The sequence below is a fragment of the Tenebrio molitor genome, chromosome 5, assembly GCF_963966145.1.
Source record: "Tenebrio molitor chromosome 5, icTenMoli1.1, whole genome shotgun sequence".
Classification (NCBI taxonomy): domain Eukaryota; kingdom Metazoa; phylum Arthropoda; class Insecta; order Coleoptera; family Tenebrionidae; genus Tenebrio; species Tenebrio molitor.
The window spans coordinates 20,678,512-20,702,266 of NC_091050.1; the positions used below are offsets into that span (position 1 = coordinate 20,678,512).

Below are 23,755 nucleotides of genomic sequence, written 5' to 3' on the forward strand. Positions count from 1 at the left end.
TTGAGCAACCAGAATAGATTTTGTATTGTTTACAAATTTGATTACATAGCATACTTGATTTTTCAATTAAAATACATTTTTTGTTTTTTCTTTTAATGTACGAATATTCAGAAGAAGATTCTTTATAAGAACGAATAAAAAAATATATAGAGTGTTATTTGAAAAAAAAAAACTTGGCTATCGTCTGTCAAAAAATAGATGTCTAAAAAAATATCGAAGAGGATAATAATGAAGTGTTTTTCAAACTATTTCATTTGATCTGTCATTTATTCAAATCGCATAAAAAATAAGTAAGCTACAAAGGTTTTTCGTCAGTCACCCTGTATAATAGAGATATAAGACCTAAAAGTCTTAGATGGGATTCAGATTGATTATTTAAAGAGTTGCTTTTCCTGAGATAATCTGTTATCGGAGAAGTTCTACAATATATGTTTCCCGTTCTTCATTCGGTAAGTATACAAAGTGTTATGGAAATCCACGTGTAAATTTTAACCACCGGTGCAAGGTGCAACAAACAACGGGATTTAATTTATAATTTTTTTCCAGACTATTTTTAAATAAATTTAAATAACGGGGCCACCTCTGGTAGCAGTTGAGTTAAATGAACTTAACTTAAGTGAGTTTCCTGGTTCCATTAAACAAAAGAAATATCATCCACTCCATTCAAATCTTAGCAGCAAGGTCAAATTTTTGCAACCTCTCTCAAATCTGCACCATAACTTGTCCTTACAAGTTTCGTTTTTACACATAAAAATATTGCTCATGGTCACTATCAACTAGTGTGATCAAGAACAGTCGGTAGCGAGGACTAGTAAGTCAAATCAATCAAATAACTACCAAGTAAAATATACAGCTAAGGGGTGGCTGTGGAAAACAAAACAAGTAAAACAGCGTTGAAAGTGACAGTTTATTAAGGTATGCTGCAAACGTACAAATACATATTTTATTTTTTGTAGCCACCCGGTATTTCGTTTCATATTGATTATATTTTATTTTATTAGTTCTCACATTAAGTAGTATCTATAATGGTAAATATAAAAGATACATAATTATATATGCTTCAGGGTCACATCCTCATTCATTCGTACATATTATTTAGCAAATTCAGTTCTTAGATGTTTCGGATTTCAGGTGAATTGTCAAGAGACGAAGATATGAAATTCGTGCTTGAGATAGAAGAGCCCTCGCAGGAATTGTTGAACTGGGCCAAAGATAATATTGGAGAGAATTCAGACACAAAAAGCCAGATAATTTCGGATTTGAGGGACATGATTTATTGTAAGTATGCAAATAACTACCTATAGGCGTTTTTTGTGATTTGCTAAAAATGTTGATTTTCTTGTTTTTATGCATCTACTTTGATATTAAAACGTTCAGTCAATTGCGACCACTTAAGATATTTTACATCTTTCAAGGTTGATTCAAAGCGTTAATTCTCTTACAACGGCTGTATTTATTATTATTATTATACTAAACATTTTCATTTGCTCATTAACCCTTTAGTTCATTAAACATCAGTTTTTATCTACAAATCAATTTGTTACAGTTAAGAATGACACATTATTATTAACCAAGGTTGAAAAGGCTATTATTAATAGTAAGAGTCTTCTCAACTGTGGTAAAGATACCTACTATTTTTTTTACTAGTAGCACCTTAAATTCTATTTTTTTATATTCAAAAGGATTGTTATTTCAAATTTCTTTCATTAAACACGCGGTATTTTAAATCAATAAATTTTTTGTATTATTGCTACGTGACAGAAAAAAATGGAATACGAGTTTTTTACCTAATCCTAACCTAAAATACAGAAACCTGTCAATAGAAAAATTAAATTTACTTTGTTAAATCACTAATATTACTCAAAAATATTGATTTTTGGTGCTCATTTCTGAATTTTTTATTACAGTGACATTGACAACGACAAGTTTTTTAAAATTAAATGTATTGATTTAGACAACGTTTTTAATGCACAAAATACCATTCATTGATTACAGCCTGTTCATTCGATTAAATCGATTGTTTATTTAAAACTGTTGTAGGTTGTAGCTACTTTGAATCTGTTTATTACTCACCAGTGGTAAATTAATGAAAAATGATTTTTTCGGCCTCCGTCTAGAAACACTGATGTTTCATTCGTCTAAATCGTGTGGAAACTGGCATTTTCCTGCCTAGGCAAGAAAATCGAAACAGGATTTTCTAATGAAAGATTTTAGGTTGGCAACACAAAATGTCAATGTCATGTGGAATTTTTGTACAATTTTTTAAGTGTAAAATATTGATGTCGGGCAAATTTGTATCCTTTATCGCAAGCTATACATTGTGTATAGCAGCAGAGGCCGAGGGGGTACCAAGCGACGTCTTAGTTATAACAGAGAGGACGACGACGGTTTTGAATATTTGAGGAATTGATTGACTTTAGTCGTGACTGTCGCTTCTTGGATCCTTTATGTTGCCAATGAAAGAAAAATAAATTCCCCATTCGGTAATTTTTTAACAACAATCATTATATTTTGCTTTAAATAAATTGTCGGCCGAAAAAATTTTGTGTATTACACGGCTAGAAAATGTTTTGCAAGTGCTCGCACTAGTGCGCCTCGGCTGGCGCCTCTGCTCCACAAACCGTGCTTGCACTTGCAAAATAGCATTTTCTAGCTTTGTGATACAAATAACTATTCTACTCCTATTGCATAAAACTGTAATAATGAAAGTATTTTTGGTAATTGTTCACTTTAACTACTTCTGGAATTTTCGCGTTTTGTCTGGCTAGACAGCCTCAGGGCGTCCTCCTAGATCGTTTCCCACCATTCAAACATTGTGCAAATGCATTTTCCTTACCCTTTAGTTATACTAAGACATTGGCGCGACCTTGAAACACAACAAGAGAGAAAAAAGGCATTTGCACAAGGTTTGAATCGTGGGAAACGATCTAGGAGGACGCCCTGAGGCTGTCTAGCCAGAAAAAACGCGAAAATTCCAGAAGCAGTTAAAGTGAACAATTACCGTGTTTGTTTTTATTAGATAACAGGTTTCATTACTCATGATCCGTTGAATAATAATTTCAAAACTAGTTTAAGAAGTCCAGTCGCAAATTTTAATGCAATGGCATCAAGTATATAAAGTAATACATAATTGTAAAACGTCAGTCTCAGTTTGGCTAACAATGAAACTTATTTATCAATTTCCCTTCATAGTTATAGAAAAAGTATAGTATTCTACTTGCGGGTAATGGCTATTACTCTCTCGGATGAATTAAAAAATCAACCTCTTGAGTAATAGCCATCATTACCGGCTCTTTGGACATTTTCTCTTGCAGAGTCCGTTTCAGAATAAATATTAGAATTTGTAGTTGATGGCTGACGCGCGATTTCTGGAATATATAGTAAGTAGTATGTACAGGATGAGTTTCAAAGTTGTGCTATACAGGCTGACTTTGAAGGTTGTGCAGATATTTTAACCAGTTTAACCACAATAGGTAACTATTGAGCCAATAATGCTTTATACAAATGTTGATATTTTTCGAGAAAAAGGGGCTAATCATTTTTCAAAAAAGCTCAGGAGCTGATGAAATTTTATGAAAAAATGGGTCAAAAAAAATCATAGTAGACATTTTTGTTGTCATCTAATTCTAAATTAACTCACATTGACAAGAACCTCAATTTTAACCTCAATTTAAATCACAAAGGTTTCACCGCCCAAGAGAAAACCGATATGGTTTTGATCTATGGCGAAGCCCATGGGCATTCAGAGCTAGCACGGCAAATTTACGGTGAAAGGTTTCCCCAAAAGATACTTTCCAATGTACGAACCTTTGTAAACATTGTGCAGCAGCTTCGCGATTTCGGGCTTTTCCAAATGAATAAGCGCAATCATTGGCACCAACGAGAAGATTGCATTTTAGTTCCAGAAGAAGAAATTCTTCACGAAAATGAAAAGCAGCCGCGAACAAGTACTTGGCGTCTTGCAAATCACCTGGGAGTTTCTCAGTTTGTAAGCTTGGCCGCGACTTCAAAACGCCCCTCAACAAAATCATCAAAACAGAGGCATTCTGAATCAAGTTCGGCTTTCTTAGACACGCCCTGCGGAAGCTTGCGTTGCGAACGATAGCGGGCATTTTGAGTCACTTTTTTGATCTTTCATTTTATGCTTTTACTCACAATTACAGTCTTTTTACTTTGTTGTTGGAACCTTTGTTATTTCCTGAATAAGTTGCAGGCATCACTTTACAAATTTTGTCAAAGATTCATGATGAAACTCAAAAAACTTTAACGAAAAAAATTAAACATAACCTCGAATGACAGGAAAGCTTGGCATTTTAGGCTGGTTGACGTGAAAACTGCCTACTAAATTTGAAAATTTTCAGCTGTTCTCAAACAAACTGACTCCTTTGATTCTCTTGTAAACCATTAACATTTGTACAGGGTCCCTATAAATGATTGTCTGGTCAAGCCAGCCTTGGAAAAAAAATTTACTGTTCCGCTTTTTTGAAACCGATGCCAAATTCTAGTTCGTTTTCACGGTCACTTCTGACATTAGTGAATGACGTTTCGTTTGCGCTTGTCAGTCGAGTTTTGGTTCCTTATATTCGTTTTATCGCAGTTAATCACAGTTAATATACACCAAAAATCTGTACGTCCGCTTTTAGAGGTAAATACACTGGCAAAATTTGTGAGGTTATGCTTTAATGTTTTATGTTTTATTTTAGCTTTATTTTCTTTACAATGGTTTATTCTGTTGAACAGAACACGTTCATTGTTGTTTTTTACTTTCGAAATGGAAGGTTTAGTAATGGGGAATGATCTGTTTGTAAAAATGAATTCCAGCAAAATATCTGAACAACATTCTTGATGATTGTTAACTCACATTAAGCGAATTGTGAACATATTTTTAACAATCAGAACAATTATCAAGGGTAAATCATTAGGACGACCACCAGTATCTGATGAAATACTCGAGGATTTGAAAGAAATGGTGGAAAAGACAGATATCCATAGCCTGTTTATCTCAACAATCTGGTGTACCACGAAGCACTTGTCACAAAATCATTAAAATATGCTACAACTGCATCTTTATAAAATTAGTGTTGTACAAGAACTCCAACCTGCAGATTATCAAAGTTGTGTTTAATAATGTAATCAGTTTGAAAATCACCTCAAATTCATAATTTGGAGTGCTGAGAATCCACACCAATTTGTAGACTCCTTTACATGTTTTGAAAATTGGTGTGTGGAACTGTGGATAGCAGTGTTGCTGTACCTTAACTAAGAAATGCTGCAAAATATTTTTGAAAATAAATGAAGAATTGTCAAGTGTTTAGAAGTTAATGGGGGCCATTTTCAATCTAGTTTATAAAAAATACCTATTTATTTTATATTCGACAATTCAGTCTAGGTCGTATTTACCACTAGCATAAAACAAGAAATGTGAAAGCACTAAAGCAGACAAAAAGGCGGTATCAAGTATTGTATTGTGGTATACGGGGACAAGGTGTTCTCAATATTTATCTGTTTGGATTTGTTCTCATACCAATTCCTGTACAGTGTGTGGCGGTACGATGGGGGCAATATTTGTTCCCTTGTTGGTGTTGATATTAAATAATAAATACATTCATGTTAGCAAGAGTAAAGCACAGTTGAAACTTGTCTCTGGTTAAAAGCAAACAACCTAACCTGAAAATGTGACATTCATTATTTGCCGAACAAAACGGCACATTCAAAATTTGACAAGTTTCCATGGCTGGCTGGACCCGACAATCATTTATAGAGACCCTGTATAAGGCAAGTTGAGTTATTTTGACTTCCTTTAACACGCACTAGTTTCTTTTATTGCAGAATTCTTTGAGGAAAACTTCGAGAGCAAGGAAAATGATACACAGATTCTCAAAAACGTTAACCGTCACATTTATTTATGTAAACAACTAAACAAAAACTACATTCTCTCTATGGCTACTCAGTACTAGAATCTTGACTACTAAATTGTCTCCCTGTAACACGCGCAAAACACTTATTTTACCAGTTTCAAAATCAGACTGTACAGGGTGTTATTGAAAGTTGTACAGATATTTTAACCACGAGCTACTGGCTTCATGTAGAACTCGGAAAAAATATTTAAAAAATTCTGTGTCAAAAAATAAAATGACATTTATTTTTTGTGCTACAATTTTTTTAAATTGCTTTTAGTTTTCTACGTTGTCCTACAACCTCGCAGGTAAAATTTCGGCACATTTTAAAAATACACCCTGTATATCATGTTTTATAAAATGTACGCCAAAGCGAAGTAACCTATAGGAAATATGCTTTAAAACAAGGAAACTGCATTGGTGTACGTTTTATAAAATATGATATACAGGGTGTATTTTTAAAATGTGCCGAAATTTTACCTACGAGGTTGTTTGACAACGTAGAAAACTAAAAGCAATAAAAAAAATGTTTAGATATTTTTTCCGAGTTCTACATGAAGCCAGTAGCTCGTGGTTAAAATATCTGTACAACTTTCAATAACACCCTGTATACAGGTGTCTCAAAATTCGTGAATTCCGAATTCAGGGTGTTGTTGGGGATCACTTCAGTAGTCCAAATAGGGAAACAAAAAAAATCGGGACAAAAAAGATACATTGGTCTGAAGGTGCACTCATTGAAGTGTGTTTTCCTCAAATACAGGCTGAAAAGTTCAGTGTTTATTGTTATTTATGGTGTAGATCAACGGTGGCCAACCCGCGGCACGCGTGCCACTATTTGCCCGCGGTAACAATACTCGCGCGAAGTAAAAACTTTTTTCTTGTTATTCGATTCAGATGAAAGTAGGGCAGGGGTACATAATGCATAATCATTCAGAAGAATGAAACAGAAATGAAAAAGTGACACGTCAAATATTTTTAATAAATTTTTAACAAAATAAAGTGGCACTCGAGAACAAAAAGGTTGGCCACCGTTGGTGTAGATGATTGTGGAAAATAATGACTTAAAACAATTTTTTGAAAAATAGCTTTATGTACTTTGGAGTAAAAAATTTTAAAATTTTTGTAATTTTTCTTAAAAATGGAACGGCAACGTAGCTAGAATAGTATTTTGTCACTGTGGATATGAAGGCTGCTGTGTATTGAACAAAATTAAAGTGCTTATATCTTCTTCAGGAAGAGCGATTTTTTTTCTAAGTATTTTTCGAGGTCCACTGGGTCCTTCCCTACCACGCTCTGAATTCGAAATTCGCGAATTTTGAGACACCCTGTTATTGTTAGAGACTGAAGTGAATTCTTTTCGGTTATACTTTGGGCTTTGCCATCTCTAGAACACATACATTCAGTCTTCAAACAACTATACAGGGTGTATCCGAATCAGACCGACAAACTTTCAGAGCAGATTCTACGATCAAAAATAACCATAAAACTCTTAATACATATAGGATCAAAAACGCTTTGTTTGCAAGATAATCAACAAAAAACTAAAAACAATTACGATTTAAGATTTTTTTTACTCCAAAGTGAAGCTATTGTTCAAAAAATTGTTTTACGTTATTATTTTGCACAATCATCTATTCTACACCATAAATAACAATAAACACTGAACTTTTTAGCCTGTATTTGAAGAAAACGCACTTCAAAGAGTTTACCTTCAGACCAATACAGGGTGTTTTCGAAGTTGAGGCGTTCCTTGCAATATGAGGTACTATACATTATTCTTAAGAATTTTAGCCTAAATCTTCTTAGTAAAATGTTTGTATTAACGGGGATAATTGATTGTTTTTATTGTTTTATAAAATTTTGAGTCCGGTCCTGTCTATTTCTCCGCTATACTATCTGCATTCTGATAACGTGATAACATTTACCTTCAGACCAATATACCTAATCTTTGTGGGGGGAGTGCCGATTTTTTTTTATTACCATATTTGGACTACTGAAGTGACTCCCTACAACGCTCTGAGGCATCCTGTATACTCCTGGAGAAAATGCTCATTTTTCCCTCGGTGCTTTCTAGCCCTCGGGCTTCGCCTTCTGGCTACAAACTGTACCTCAGCAAAAATCATGCATTTCTCTTCCTCAATATACAGGTGTCCCCAAACAGAAGACCAGTCCATAGCTCCCTTATTTATCGGAGGATTTTAATTATCTATACACCAAATTAAATGGTTGTGAATAGACTACAAGATGGCATACTAAATTCACGTATAGTCCTAAAGGGCTTCAAGGCTAAACTGTCAAAATAGTTTTTTTAATGAGAACACGTACTTTTTTTTTAGTAATTCTGATAGAAATTTTCATTCTGAAAACAACAATGCATCACAAGTATAATCTCGCATAAAAAAAATAACACTAACTTTTGAAACAAATGACGAGCACTAAGCGAGAAGCGTGTAATAACCAAATTAAGTTAGCTGGAAAAACAAATGACAAATCATAACATATGGGATTGCGCAGAAATGTCGCAAAATGGAGCGCGGTTTGAGCATAGACGATAATAGCATTTTTTTTGTATTTGTATTTTTGGTATGTAAACGTATTCTTGTGATACATTGTTGTTTTTAGAATGGAAATCTCTATCAGAATTACTAAAAAAAGTATGTGTTCCTATTTGAAAAAAAAAGATTTTGACAGTTTAGCTTTGAAGCCCTTAGGGCTATGCATGAATTTATTAGGTTTTTTTGTAGCCTATTCGCAACCATTTAATTTGGTGTATAAATAATTAAAATCCTTCGATAAATAAGGGAGTTATAGGCTCGTCTTCATTTTTGGGGATACCTCAAAAACCTAGGACATCATTTGCTGCTTACTTCTTCATCTTGACTATTATTTTCATTTTCAGCTAGAGGTGAATGTACACCACCAAGAACTGACGATTCATTTCTACTGCGTTTTTTAAGAAGTCGAAAGTTTCATCTAGAAGCTGCATACAAGCTTGTAAGTATTTTAACAGTTGTCTTAATTTTGAACAAAACAGATTTTTAGTTTGTCAGTTATAACGACTTTAGAGAGGAGAACAGAAATTTGTACGAAGGTGTTGGTCTTGACCCACTGATAGAGATGACACTGCAAGATATAATGCATATTCCTCCTTATAAAGATCAAACTGGGAAAAGAATGATTATTTATAAGTTCGGTACGTTCAACAGAACCACTTTGATCGCGAAAATGTCTATTTCATTTTTAATAGGATTTTAGTTTTCAAAATGTTTCCTGTTTTAGCAATAGGACTTCGTTAATTATTTGTTTTAATGAGACACGACAAAATCCACTAATTCACTATAATTTTTATATTTTTAGGTAACTGGGACCCAGATATTTCAACTGTGGAGGAGATGTTGCAAGCAACCCTTTTTGTTCTTGAACTCGGTGGATTCGAACCAAGCATCCAAATGAAAGGTGTAATTTGCGTTATGGATCTCCAGAACATTTCAATGCGCCAGGCTTTATACTTGACTCCCAATGTAGCTCAAAAAATTGTAGAGTTCGGAGTGGTAAGCTGTCTTAGTTCTTCATTTACAACTGGGTCTTGTTAACTCTGTTGAAGACGTCACACCCGACTAGAGTAGATGTTGTGCACGTCATTAACCACTCGTGGGCTTTGGAGATGTTGCTCACTATATTCAAGCCTTTCTTGCACGGGAAAATAAAAAAGAAAATATATTTCCACCGCAGCAATGAGAGCTTACATGAACATATAAATCCGAAGTATTTGCCCGAAACATATGGAGGAACGCAACCCAATTTAGATAATAACCATTGGTTTGATGATCTCAGCAAATATGAAACAGTAAGGAAGGAACTTCGATCGTTGGGATATGATCCTGAAATTAAAAAAAAAATAGCAAATAGAAACAGACTAGAAAAATAAGAAAGTAGTAATTATAGCAAGAAAAAATGTGTTTGGTTAATTTTTGTTGTTGATAGTATTATTTTTCACATTCTGACTCTTCAAAACATATGTATGAACAAACAAGATTTGTTAATCGTTTTTTCTGATTTCGGTAGCAGGTACCTACTTACTTATTCGTAAAAGTAGTGCACAGGCCAGAGTTTCATTGAATTGTTATTTATACAGGGTTATTCACGAGAAGGGTACTTCTGAATTTTTATTTTGCCGCAACCAACAATACAATGGCAGTGACTACTAAATCAAATGTGTTATTTCTTTTAAATTAGAAATCAAAGTAAGTTGAATAGATTTGTCAGAAATGTCAGATTGGCAGATAACCTGTATTTAATCAAAATTCAACAAATAAATTAACGTGATTAAGTAAAAATCTTAATGTTTTTCAACAAGGTTATAAAATTGACGATATTTACAATGTTCTAAAAAAACCTAATCTAAATAATTATCATCTGTTATATTTTTTACAAATTTTCAAAGTTTGGTTTGTCCGGACACAAAAGAGCGAATAGTTAGAAAACAGTAGAAGTTAGACCCATCAAATGTGGTATCTTCCTCTTTGTTTTGACGAGAGCTTTCCAAAAACATAAAAAAATACTGGGTGTGCCATTTAAAAAAATATAAGTTTGTGTTGCCACCGATACACCAAACACCCTGTATAATCTAAAATATTTTTAAACCGTGCTCATAACTTGTATGTATAACATGAAATAATAACATTTTTCAAAGAACTTATATTAACTTAGTAAATCTACTTTGCCAAACCGTTGGGACACCTGGTATATATATTTGAAAGCCCGATATTATTTTCTTTGAGCATTTGGTGACCACGTGATTTTAGAATCTTGAATTAATTTCTTTATCGCGAAGAATGTGATCTTCTTGCATTTACCGATTAGGGAAAAGTGTTCTCGCTAAGGCGATCTATTACAAACTTATTATAAAATAAAAAAAAAGCCTCGTTTCCCGTTCCGTATTCGGTTTTATCATTTCTGACGCACCCCACCTTCGCAACCCCTACTTGACCAAAGTGACCAATCAGCTCGGTTCTAGTTTACGCCGATTGCGACACCTTTTCGAAATCTCTAAAACTTTTGAAATTACAGTTTTCGTTTTCCACCATTATTATAAATGTTTAAATTTAGACTTTTGTTAGGACCAGACCGAATGTACATAATTTGTTGTTGAATTAGAACTCTGAAAAAGAACACTAAATTACTGACTCTATACAATAAACCTCAACATCAAGAAACAAACACAATTAAACAGGAACACTGGATTACTGACTTTATACAATAATAAAAATCAGCACCAATAATTAAACAGAATTAAAATGAAACAAACAGAATTAAAATGAAACAAATTAACATTATTTTGAAACCTAAATTGGGCTTGAAACGCTGTTACGCAAGTGCCATGTCATGCAACTAAATTCCGTTGATTTGCTACTTCTAAAAATTGTTCTACATTGGTTTAATTCCCCAAACTGTTCTAATTAATACTTAATTCGTAATTTTCATTCTCTCTCCCTCACTCACAACTCTGATTTCTACAACTACCTGGTTTTACCGTTACCCTGTTGTCTGTTTTCTCCCGACTCCCTTTTTACTTTGCCTCGTGACTTTTCTAACTAAAAGTGCAAACGATTCTATTTATTTTCTACGATAAAGCGCTCTGTTTCTAATTTGCAATTCTCGTCCTTTAATTACAAATACGAGTATGCCACAAGTTTGAGAATGCTAAAAAAAGTAAATTAACCTAATGAACATTGATTTGGTGGTTCTCTCAATTTGAAACCTGCTAACATAAAATTCATTAATTTAATTATCCCCTGATTTTAACTGGACTCCCCAAATTGTGGAACGCGTAAATTTTGCAATGTTTCTTTTCCCATGAAAACTGTTATCTTTGTGTTGTGTTCGGACCGGGCGCGTACCTGCCTTTTCAAAGAAAGGTTGGCAGATTTCACTTGGGGAATGTGGTACCATTCATGCCGACAAAGGCATTAATAAAATTTACAACTGGCCAGCATTTCCGTCGCAAATGAACGGTATTTAAAACATTTCGTTGAAATTATTTTAAAAATTAAAACTCTTAATTAATGGAACCTATTCGGACCGTTACAGTATATACGACAGTTATAAGGGCTACGGCCACATATACCTGTCAAACGTGGATAATGAATAAAACGAAAGAAGAAAAAATAAGGAGATGGGAATTGTAGTGCCCCGATTCAAAATTCCACTTCACGGCTACCAAGTAGGCCTTGGTTTGTTTACCAAAAATGGAATCCAGTAGGCCATGGTCAAGAAGTGACGGAAGGGATGGTGGGAGAAAAAAAAAACGCGCGCTCTTCTTTCCACCCTCGCCGGAGGCAAGACGTGTTTGGTGCGTGCAGAGTGTTTTGTTTAAAAATCTCGTGTTTTTTTTGCTAATTCCCACTGCCATCCGCTGTTGAATTAAACGCTTTTCATTCGCGAATTAACAGACGGAGTGTTTTCCCGTGAGATTTGGTGCAAATCAGTGATATTGACGCTGTCCCATTTTGGCGCCACTTTTTCCCTTTGTCTCACGCGTTACACTAATCTTTGTTCGAACCAGGACTGTGTTTTGCTGTTAGAGGTATGTTGTGTAGGTAGAAAAACATTGTAAATATTAAAGTCTGACATGCTAAATTCACAAATTTGTTAAAATCGTAATTTGTTCGTATCGGAAGAAAAGTTTGTGTCATGTAATTGGAAAAGCAGTTTAGAGCGACATCAGCGTTCGTTTCGTCACGGGTTGTGATAAATGTTTCGCACTTCGATAGGCATTGATTGATGATTGGGACTATATAGATCACTGCACGTTGTAGTTTCGTTCACTCAGCGTAATTTCCTTTCCTTTTGTCCTCGTCCCCTCCGAACCTACGCGTGAGATTCACGTACACACATGGAAGTTGTGTGCCTCGTCCCCCCCCCCCCCCCGAACATACGCGTGAGATTCACGTACACACATGGAAGTTGTGTGTCTCGTCCCCTCCGAACCTACGCGTGAGATTCACGTCCACACATGGAAGTTGTGTGTCCCGTCATCTCCCTTCCGACCGGCACGCGGATGTAGAAATAGGGCGCGGGGGTGTCGCATGCGTTAGAGGTTGTAGGAATGTTCACACATGTACTCTGTAGTTGTTGTCTCTCCATTTAAACGGCTCGTGACGAAATCGCGCGTCCCCATATCTCAATTGTACCGGAATGAAATATTTTATTGTAATTAGTGTTTAAGAAAAATTTGTTACGAAGTTTGAAAAGATTCCGCCTTTGGGATACCGTTTACGAGGGTTTTATCGGTCCCGTTTTGCAATAACCGCGTTTTATAATTTGTTTATTTTTGTGTTTTGTCGGGAAAAATTCGTTCATTCACCTTAATTCAAAAATCCACTTTGTCGGTTCGTTCGGCGTATGCGAGTGCAACGTGAGATTTGGCATTGTGTCTAATTTCTTGTTTGTCTTTATTTCTTTAAAAAATTCACCGTTTGCTATTTCGATTTTGGTAAATTATGTATTTTGTGTTGCATCGTTTAATGCTGTTTATTTGTGTATATCTTTTATTTTGTTTTGTTGCCATCTTGCGTTGCTCGCTTCAAAGATTCAAAGTTATTGCGGATCAAATAATTAAATGAAATAAAAGTTTGGCGTCCCTCACATGTGTGGTTTTATTTGCGGCACTCTTCCAACTGGAACCCTCATCGTTTGCATTCCGAACCTTTTTCCGCCAAAAGAAAGACACAACGTAGGGCTCCTCCGATTCGATGACGATCACGACCACATTTGTTACCGTTTTGCGCAGGTTCGAATATTTGGCGGAAAAAGTAATGTATTCAAATCATTACAGAATGAAAATTGTTACATACAATGTGTTCAAAAAGAAAACAAATCAGAGCAGGCGTTGTAAATTTATCGGTCATGTCGTAGCGTAATTCTATACAAATAAATGTTCGATGCATGGACGTAGACAATTTCTGGTCTCAAACACTACTTTATAATAAATCATAACTCATCAATTTTAGACGTTGGCATTATAATTGTGCATTTTATTATTATTATGTGACTATGGAGAAACTTTTTAAAATAAACAAGAGCGACATTTGACATTCGTAAAAATGGGTGATTTATCAGCTTTATTGTCAAACACGACGTCACTGGTAAACAGATTTTTCGGGAAAATGTCAAAGAAACGTCAACGATGTGCTATTGTTAACCTAGAAAACAACTTTTCGATTTCGGCAAAGTTTAGAAACCTTTACTGTAATTATAAGCAACAATTATCCAGAATATAAGTGGTAAACTGGGTTTTACCATCGATGATAAAGCGTTAATTATTAATAATCAATTAATTTTTAAAATATTTTTCTAGAGATAGGCAACCAATAAAACAACTGAATAGGAAGTATCGTGCATCAACAATTATTTAGATCAAAGAAGAAAGAAGCCTTTGAGATTTCGAACGTATGTCCAAGTCTGAAGTTCAGTCTTTCAGATTTGCTATGTAATGCATGGAAGTATTTTTGGTAGCATAAAGGGTGAAATTGAAATGCATCTTCAATAATTAAACAAATCGAAAATGTGTTTAAAGATTTTAAATTTATAAAGTCCAATTTAACTTAATTCCATCCCGAATGAGACGCTTCTGGAAACTCTAAAAAAAATAGGTCTTGTTATTCTACCTTCGATTATAATTTAATTTTTTTAAACTATAATTCGTTTTTTTTTTTGATGACACGGTCTATTTTCGGTACCAAAACTAAAAAACAACCAACATTCTACCTACTTTCTCCGAAGATGTGCAGTTATGGCTTTACCTTTTTTTTAAATTTTACGATGGGTGCAATATGATTAAAAAAGAGAAGAAGCGGCGACGTTGGTGACGAACCGAACTCTATAGAAAACGCGTCGGTAATGAACTTATGAAAGATTAAAAATTTCAACATGTCAGTGGACATTTTACAAGAATGTCTCCTACAGACTTTGACAAATTATTGACAATGATAGGACCGAAAATCTCGAAAAAAGATACTATGTACTTGTACGTTCGCGGGAGAATGAAAATTTTATTTTGAAAGCACACTTTAGCGACGAATCCCTTCCTTGTAACCTCCTACCTTTTCAGGTAAAATTAGAAATCGGCCCCAAAACGGGCATCCATTTTATTCTGACCATCGCCGAAATACAGGCACAGCACCCGTGATGGTTATATATTTTTTTATTGGTAACCTATTTTACTTAATTAAAGCACGCCTCAGGGTGTATAATAAATCCAACTTTCAAAAACGCGCGTTTTTTAAAGTTCCCATAGCAACATCAACAGCCCGAGAGGACCCGAGAAACGTGCACTCTCTATCCCGCCAGTAGTTTTCCTACGCCTATGATGTTGCTGTTAATCTGAATGAAGTTGATTTATTTATTCTTCGAGTATGTGTTAATGATATACAAATGTTATGTGCGCTATTCGACTTTTTGCAGTATAGACACTCGTCTCTGTGTCTGTGAAAAGGCGTGCGATCTATCAATGAACGGAGTATAGAAGCTGTTCGTTGCGCGCTCTGTTCGTCGGCTGTTCGTGGCACCAATTTTGCGACGAGCATTACATTACATGTTACATTACATGCTCGGTTCGCGTAGTCTGTACGCGCCCTAATAAATCGAAACATGAATATGCGCAAAAACGCTTTAAAAACAGAGAGTAACAGAACCTTAGTACGAGTATGAATGAAATAGTCGAAAAACACACAATACACAGCCGCAAGAACGCAAAAATGGTTTTTACTTCAGAACATAATAGTATATTATATATTGAGGGAGAGAAATGCATGATTTTTCCTGAGGTGCAGTTTGTAGCCAGAGGGCGAAGCCCGAGGGCTACAAAGCACCGAGGGAAAAATGAGCATTCTCTCCAGAAGTATATATACTATTTTTTTCACGGTAGGGAGTAGAAACTAAGGTACTATATCTAGAAGGTAGCGCCATTCCGCTCCACAATTTTTCGCCTCGAAATTAAAAGAGAGGACATTATCAATAAATCCCGTGAGTGTGACAAAGCTAGAAGTATACACAATTTCAAGGGTTGTTTGTATCGTGTGAAACAGATTAACTTACATAGAAAGAGATGAAGAGTATTTTTTAGGGAGCTTGAATTTTTCACAGTTGTTCAACTGTCATTGTCATTAGTATCAAATGTTAGTATTAGTAATAACCTCACACTTTATTCTTTTATAATATTATTATGCAAACTGGAAATTGTTAATACTATAAGTTTCCTGCAAATGGATTATTCTCTGCAGGAAAAACAGACTGGAAAATCTTATATTATAATTGTTATAATTGATAATTTTTGTTTGACTTAGTGTTAATGTGTTGGGCAACTACTAAAATTTTTGTCGTTCAGGAGAAAGTACACAGGTAAGTATTGAAATTCATTGTCAATAATAAAGGTTAGGTTGTAAAGGATTAATAAATATTTGTTACAGCTCTTCGCATGCCAATGCTTTTGCTGTCACACTTGATGGGATCATTGTCTTTGTGATAATTTTTGTTGACAGATCTCAGAAGGAAATAAATTTTGGATTTGAAAAATAAATTAACAATAGCTTCTTTTAAGTGGTGACACTTGGGCAAGCTATCAGTTGTTGTTCTCAAAAAGCTTCTGGATATAAATTTCAGTTTGGTTTCTCCATTTATTAAGCAACTTTGATACTTCTGGAAATAGACTTCTGCACTTTCAACTAATTTGAACACATTTCTACAAAAACAGAGAGGAAAAAATAAATTATTAGGTAAGGTTAATTTAAAGTATTTTGAAGGGTAGATTAATTTATCTGAAAATGCTTTCAGTTCAGTCAACTGCTTATACTGAGTTATCGAGGGATCCTTTGGACTGGTTTGGATTGCCTCTAAACATACCTTGCAAGTCAGATGACTATTCTTGATAATTTGATGTATTGTTCTGCCAGTTAAATAATACAAACTTTGTATTTCATCAATGTTTAAATCTTCAACAAAATCTTCATTGAGTGAAGAAGTGTCGATTTCAATTTCGTCAATGAGTGTTGTGTTTAAAAAATTCGCAAAATACTCTGAGTCATCTATTTCATAATTTCCACGATTGTTAGGTTTAAAAAATTGTGCCACTGAAATTATTCTAATGGCCATTTTAAAAAAATTTGGACTCGGGACAGGATTTATATATCTGATGTTGGAAAATAAGTTTTCTAGAGCATCTTGGGTAAAACGGCCTAAACAAACATAATGGAAATTTTTTTCTTTTAAATAAAGATCTGCAAGTTCTATTGCATTGGTGGTGGCCAAAAGAACCCCTGTTTGAACCGGTTTCCAAATTTTTTGTGTTCCAATTTTCAACTGTTCAAACAGTTTTATCACATCTTTTAAGAAATTGATGGCATCCATATACTTTTCACTAATCTTAGTGCTCAGTGCTAGAGATCTACTGCGGCTAGTCACTAATTTAAACCATCTAAATATGGTTTCGCAAAACCAGGCTGTCGTTACTGCGTTTGGATTTAATAAATTCCTCTTAACGCAGTATCTTAAAGCCGCGCCTGTATCGTGGTTCAAAAGTCTCACCGCTAAACCGACTTTCATCTTTTCAAAATGTGATGGCTTTGCACAACTTTCATTGAGAAAGGGAGCCAATTTAAGATCTTTGCAATCAATTTTAATCAGTGCCTTTATGTATTCAATATCCACAATATTTGTTGGTAGTGCATTCTTTTTAACAAATTCGTCAGAAATGGTAATTTTTTGACCATTAGTTAGGTGGTTACGTACATTTTTTAAAATGTGTGGGGCATCTGGATTAAAATATAGTTTTCTGGTAGGATCGAGAGGATGTGGGGCTGAATTTTGGATTAGAGAATCCCTGCCTGCATGAATATTATATAATCTCCAAAGGGCTTGGTTTTGACCTCCCATGTCGCTAACTACAGCGTCAATTTGTAGTCCTATTGATTCACCTTTGGAGATTATATTTTCAATATCCTCTCTAAGAAAGCCGGCATCAAATGATTTTCCGGTAAACTGATACCCGACGACTTGCTTCCATCGAGAAGTAACGCCGGCCAACATGTAAACTAGCCCATGGGTAGCTACTTCCTCAAAAATTTTATTAGAAGAGGGTATTGTTGGTTTTCCTAAAACTAAGCCAGTACTAGGATCAAAATCCAATTTGGGCGTGATAGCCATTTCATCGATTAAAATAACACAACGCCTTTCTTCCTCCACCATCGTATTGACTTTCACCTTCATCACATTTAAAACTTCTTGAAGTAGCCCAGGAGAAAATTTTAGATGCTCGATTCTTCGTTGTAATGTACGTTGACTTGGTAGAGGTTGTCCAAGTTCTTTAACAACCTCATACCCGGTGGAACCACAAGCCAATCGAATTTTATACGCTTTCATCATGGTTTCATTGGACCATTTGGTACCCCTCATTGATTGCCGTCCTAAAGATAATTTCTGATCATCATTCAAAAAAGAATCTAAACCTTCTTTTAGGGTGGAGTTTTCCGTCTTAATTTTTTTATTCTCTTGGCGAAGCGCATCAATTTTTCTTTTATAATGTACTATTCTTTCATCTGACTTACTATTGATATTAAATGAGGGTTCGGGAGAGGATTCAGAGGGTGGTATTTCCATATCTAATAATTCAAAAGCGAAAGTGTGTAAATACATATTACTGTGTGCTATGAATACTCACGATCTGTTTCAGTAATATTTTTAAAAGATGTAGAAGTTGTGGATAAGGTATCAAGGCTGATTAAGGTTGAGGAGCATGGGCTTGTGTCAGGTAAAGGAATTATTTTTTTAATATTTGGGAAGGTGGAGCGTGGAATGGCTTCAGGAAGTGAAAATTTGGTCCCAGGAATGTTTGGTTCAGAGAAGGAACATATGCAATCTAAAGAAAATAACGAAATTGCTTTAGTTTAGTTTAATACTTCCTAAGTTACATATAAGTATACATAAATTACATACATACGAAATTAATATCATTATGTATATGTGGTGATAAAAGTTAAGGTGAATCTCTCTTATCAGTTGGTCCTGGCTTATAAAAATTGCAAAAGGAAAGAAGCTGTTGCTTCAAACCATACTTACCACATGCAGTATCTTCTCTTATACCTAAATTTAAAGGAGGAACTGCTTTAGGCTGCAACCTCATTTTTTTTTTCACGCTGAAACGAGTACTAACATCAAAATCAAATTCACAAAAGTGTACCTAAAATATATGTTTGTTTAATAGGGTAAATTAATTAGTGAAAGGAAGTATTTTACAGAACAAACTCGCAGATTTCTATTAGGAGATGATCTGCCTAACACGTCAAGCCATTTCTGTTGCAGCAATAATTTTTTGGTACCTAAGGGCAATAAAAATGAATAAATATTGAAATATACCTATAAAACACTTACCTATAGGGACACTAAATAAAACTATTCGTCCTTTTTCGGCTCTGTTTTTGCAATTTGCAACACAACACTTAAGCACCATGTTTATAGTTTTGAAAACAATTAATAAAACACCACCTAGGTATATAACTACCTATCTATAAAAACTAAAACTACGAACAAGCAAACAACAAGAAATTAAAAATTATCAATTACAACAGTTAAAAATATAAAAACATCCACAAGACACAACAAACGCTTTGAAAATTCAAATTTTGACAGCTGAATTTACATTAATGACATTTCGCTGCTGCCTCGAAATTAAAAGAGAAGGAGATATATCTCTGCACCGTTGGCGATACCTTTGTGATATAGTACCTTAGTAGAAACAGCACAAAAATCTCAAATTTTAAGAATAAAAAAATGATGACAAATGAGTTGTCATCTTTCGATGAATTTAATGGAATTAGTAGTTGCCAATTAGATTTTTGTCACAACAGTCAAAAAAAATGAAAACTCCCATTAGATTTTTGTCACAACTGTCAAAAAAATGAAAACTCCCTAGGGAGCAAATATTTGCAAATATTTGCTCCCTAGGGAGAAAATGCTCTACTTCTGTCACGATGTTGACATCCGAAAAGTTGATTTCTACTCCCGATCGTGAAAAAAAGATTTATCATTGAATCTTACTTTCGCAATAGTGCTTTCAATAATGGAGATTTTTTTCTGACGGTAATAATTTGAGATACATTTTTACCTTGACGGAAATTCGTGTGCAGGATTAAAGGGCCTACGTCCAAGCCCTGGTATAAAATTTATGCTGACGGGAACTCGTGTGCATCGTATGAATCATGACTAAGCTTGATAAACGTAAATTTATGAGCGTGAACAGCAGTATAAGAATTTGACTTGCGAATTACCTATGTGATCCGGTTTAGATTGGAATTGAACCCGACGCGATAGCCCTGGAACCTCTCAGTCTAGCCTGGTCTAATATAGGTAAAACAAAAGGAGCAAAAGTACTAACAGACTTATCAGATACCTCTCTTCACGTGTCAGCTGTCCTGAAGGGTCACTATTCATCTAAATTTGGCGATGGCTCTTTGTTCTCTACGCCGGACCACAGCTAATCGAGAGCGATGGACACTGACGGTAGCTTCCCTCGACCGAAGGAAGCCCCCAAGGAACGAGTGATTAATAAAGGTGTTTTAAATTATTTTAAAATGGGTCGCCTTGGCGTGAACAGAGACCTAGTATTACTCAGGACGGAGCATCCCCTATACCGTCAATGCTTTAGATGCGGTATCAGTCGACCACCCTCTAGTACCACTTTATGACTCTTTTCAAACTACGCCCCAGCCTTAGTGACACGATTGGCCCTCCGTTGGGATCTTTCCAGTGGCGTGCTCAACAGGGGGTAATTGGTGAATTTGGACATTTCAGCCATTTTAGTTTCAATTTTACGTGTGTTGTTTTATTGTTTTTATTGTTATTGTTGAACTTTTTGTAATTCGGAAGAATTGCAAAGTGAGTGAAAAATGCCACTGGAAAGGCACGCTCTCTATTTAGTACCACTTTATAGCAGTGCGCATTTACGCGGCATTTCCGCTTTTTTCAAATAGTGTTCCCTCCTATTAATAGTACCTTCATGGCGTGAACGCTTTCGGTTTGTTACCGCGATGAACGCTACCATTGGCCTGTCTTTGGTACCAACGGTAGGACCGCCCGTAGGGTCAACCGACCAATCGGTACGCGAGAAAGACTCCCTCGTTGTCACCATACATTTAAATGTTTAAATTTAGACTTTTGTTAGGACCAGACCGAATGACATAATTTCTTATTGAATTACAACTATGAACATTAGTATCAAGAAACAAACAGAAATAAAATGAAACAAGTTAACATCATTTTGAAACCTAAATTGGGCTTGAAGTCTTGTTACGTAAGTAACCCTTGCCATGCTATGCACCTGCAATTCCGTTGATCTACTACCTCTAAGAATTGTTCTACATAGGTTTGTATTTTCCAAAACCGTTCTAATTAATTAATAATTAGTAATATTCATTCACCCTCTCTCACTCACACACAAACTAAATAACGTAACGGTAACCGCATTTTTTGTGCTTTTCTACCAACTCCGTTTCTACTTCGTTTTGTTACATTTCTAACTACAACTGCAAACGATTTTAGTTATTTTCTGCGATAAAGCGATTTGTTTCTAATGTGCACTGCTCGTCCTTTAATAATTACAAATATGATACAAATTTGAGAATGCCAAAAAAAGTCAATTAACCTAATGAACATTAATTTGGTGGTTCTCTGCTAATATCAAATTCATTAATTCAATTCTCCCCTGATTTTAACTAGACATCCCAAATTGTGGAACGAGTAATTTATTGTAATATTTCCTTTACCCTGAGCACTTGTTACCCTTGAGCGAGGGTTTGTCCCGGACGCGCACCGTTTTCCAAGAAACGTTGGCAAATTTCTCTTGAGTAATGCAGTACAACTTTTAAGGATTACGGTGCCGACAAAGGCATCGACAAGCATTTCCGCCCCGAATGTACGGGTCTTAGGATATTTCGTTAAAATTATTTAAAAATTAAAATTCTTCATTTATCGAACCTATACGGACCATTACAGTATCCATACGACACAACAAACATTGATTGATTGTTTTGTTTATTTTTTTTGGTCACTCGGTACTCTTTATAAAAACACAGAGCTTAAGATAGCTGGGACATTTAGAAGAATTGACTAGAGAGCAATTGCCAAAACTAGTTCTAAGGAGAAAACCAGTAGGGAAGAAGAGAAAGGGAAGACTAAAGAAGAAATGGATAAGCAGAGTGGAAGAGAATTTTAAAATAATGAAAGTTAGAAATTGGAAAGTGATAGCAGCCATCAGAAGGGAGTGGCGACGAATAGATTAGACCGAGCTTAAAGAAAAATGGTGAAAAACCAAGCACATTTAATGAAGTGGAATACAGAACGTTTATTTATTGTTATGATCAATTCAAATTTGTTTCTGATCCTATTTCCATTTCTTTCTGCAGGGGGAGGTGACGAGTCAGGTGCGCATTTGCGCAGGTGTGACGTTATTTATTTTCAGTTAACAGGTTCTGAAATAAGTATTGTTATGTCTAATAATGTCTGTTAAAGTGACGTATGCAAACTATTAAAATGTATTCAACAATTTTTAGTATCAATTAAATATAATCACATAAATCAAACTATGTCGAACGTCAAACAGCTGGGAAAAAACAATTTGCTACGCCACTGCACTCGGTGTGCCTTCCACTTCAACGCGCAGCAAATATCATGTGACAGGTTCTTCTCTATTTGGTTGACCCGTAGGTCGAATGTTATGATTAAAAAAAGGGTTGTAATTTAACAACGACTTCACTCTTTGAATCTTGGATACAGAATGTTTTCACAAAATATAAATTTACAGTGGTGGCAAGAAACTACCTCAGGGTGGGAGATAGCAACCCCTTCTTAGGTAAGCGGTCGGGTACCTGTACCTGTACATAGGATTGTACATGTTCCCGCCCTTGAAGCTATCAGGGTTCAAGTACATAATGAGTCAGAGAGCTTATACAATACATAAACTTGAATATAGTAATTGATAATGAGAACAATTACGTATGTAATACATAAACCTGATAATTGTTACTGGATTAAAGCAGTCATATACAATATAAAATACATGAGTATGAAGACAAGATGAATAAGAAAGGACAACAATTAGGTACATATCATAGATGAAGAACGAAGAATGAGGTTTAGAATGCAGAGTCTTATTTACACGTCACTAGTCACTATATGTACACTACACTGTCCCTTCTTCGACGGGTAAAGGACACACCTTACGCAGCGAGCGCTTGAGAAGCCCTTGACTTGTCCTGACAGTGACGATTCTCACGTGGCCGTCGTTTCCTGGGTGGGTTTCGACGATTCTGCCAATTTTCCACATCAGAGGTGGGGTGTTCTCTTCAACGAGGATTACCATCGCACCCTCTAAGTCGGCTGCTGTGGGTGCTTCCTTGTACAATTTTTGACGACTCTGTAGAGAAGTGAGGTAGGTACTCGCGATTCCATCGCTTCCAAAAATGGGCTCGAATCTTCTCTATCAATTGCCACCTGGACAAACGATTCGTTGGGGCCTCGCTCCAATCCTGTTCGGGGAATGTGGTGTGTGTCTCTCCTATCAGGAAGTGGAAAGGAGTCAGGACTTCCAGGTCGTTAGGGTCTGAGGTTAGAGGAGTTAACGGTCTAGAGTTCAGGCAGGCTTCAATTCGCACTAAGAGTGTGTACAACTCATTTTGTGTTAACTGTGAATTGCCGAGTACCTTTTTAAATGGGATTTGATCGATTTTACGTTGGCTTCCCATAGGCCACCCATATGGGGTGATTTGGCTGGTATGAAATGCCAGTTTATACCTACGAGTATGTTCGTT

General features: G+C 35.4%; 1 protein-coding gene and 2 long non-coding RNA genes across 5 annotated transcripts; all 3 read left to right on the forward strand.

Moving 5' to 3' along the window:
- Positions 1 to 692: 692 nt before the first annotated feature.
- Positions 693 to 12,813, forward strand: LOC138130961 (clavesin-2-like). 2 transcript variants are annotated; one of them, XM_069047692.1, is made up of 6 exons: positions 693 to 811; positions 1,132 to 1,278; positions 8,797 to 8,891; positions 8,940 to 9,090; positions 9,255 to 9,448; positions 9,502 to 12,813. In XM_069047692.1, exons 2-6 carry the CDS (start codon positions 1,155 to 1,157, stop codon positions 9,823 to 9,825), a joined length of 888 nt encoding a protein of 295 aa, XP_068903793.1. In that variant the 5' UTR covers positions 693 to 811; positions 1,132 to 1,154; the 3' UTR covers positions 9,826 to 12,813. The 2 variants fall into 2 exon arrangements, with proteins under 2 accessions (XP_068903793.1, XP_068903792.1); XM_069047691.1 differs by having other exon boundaries at positions 740 to 915.
- Positions 1,285 to 6,821, forward strand: LOC138130962 (uncharacterized). The gene is made up of 4 exons (XR_011159679.1): positions 1,285 to 2,483; positions 3,315 to 3,380; positions 3,438 to 3,473; positions 5,830 to 6,821. It is a non-coding gene; the product is annotated as an uncharacterized lncRNA (long non-coding RNA).
- Positions 12,814 to 15,833: 3,020 nt separating the features above from the next.
- LOC138132050 (uncharacterized) lies at positions 15,834 to 16,875 on the forward strand. Of its 2 annotated transcripts, XR_011159972.1 has the most exons (3): positions 15,837 to 16,298; positions 16,367 to 16,672; positions 16,731 to 16,875. It is a non-coding gene; the product is annotated as an uncharacterized lncRNA (long non-coding RNA). The 2 variants fall into 2 exon arrangements; XR_011159971.1 differs by having other exon boundaries at positions 15,834 to 16,672.
- The last annotated feature ends 6,880 nt before the right edge of the window (positions 16,876 to 23,755 follow it).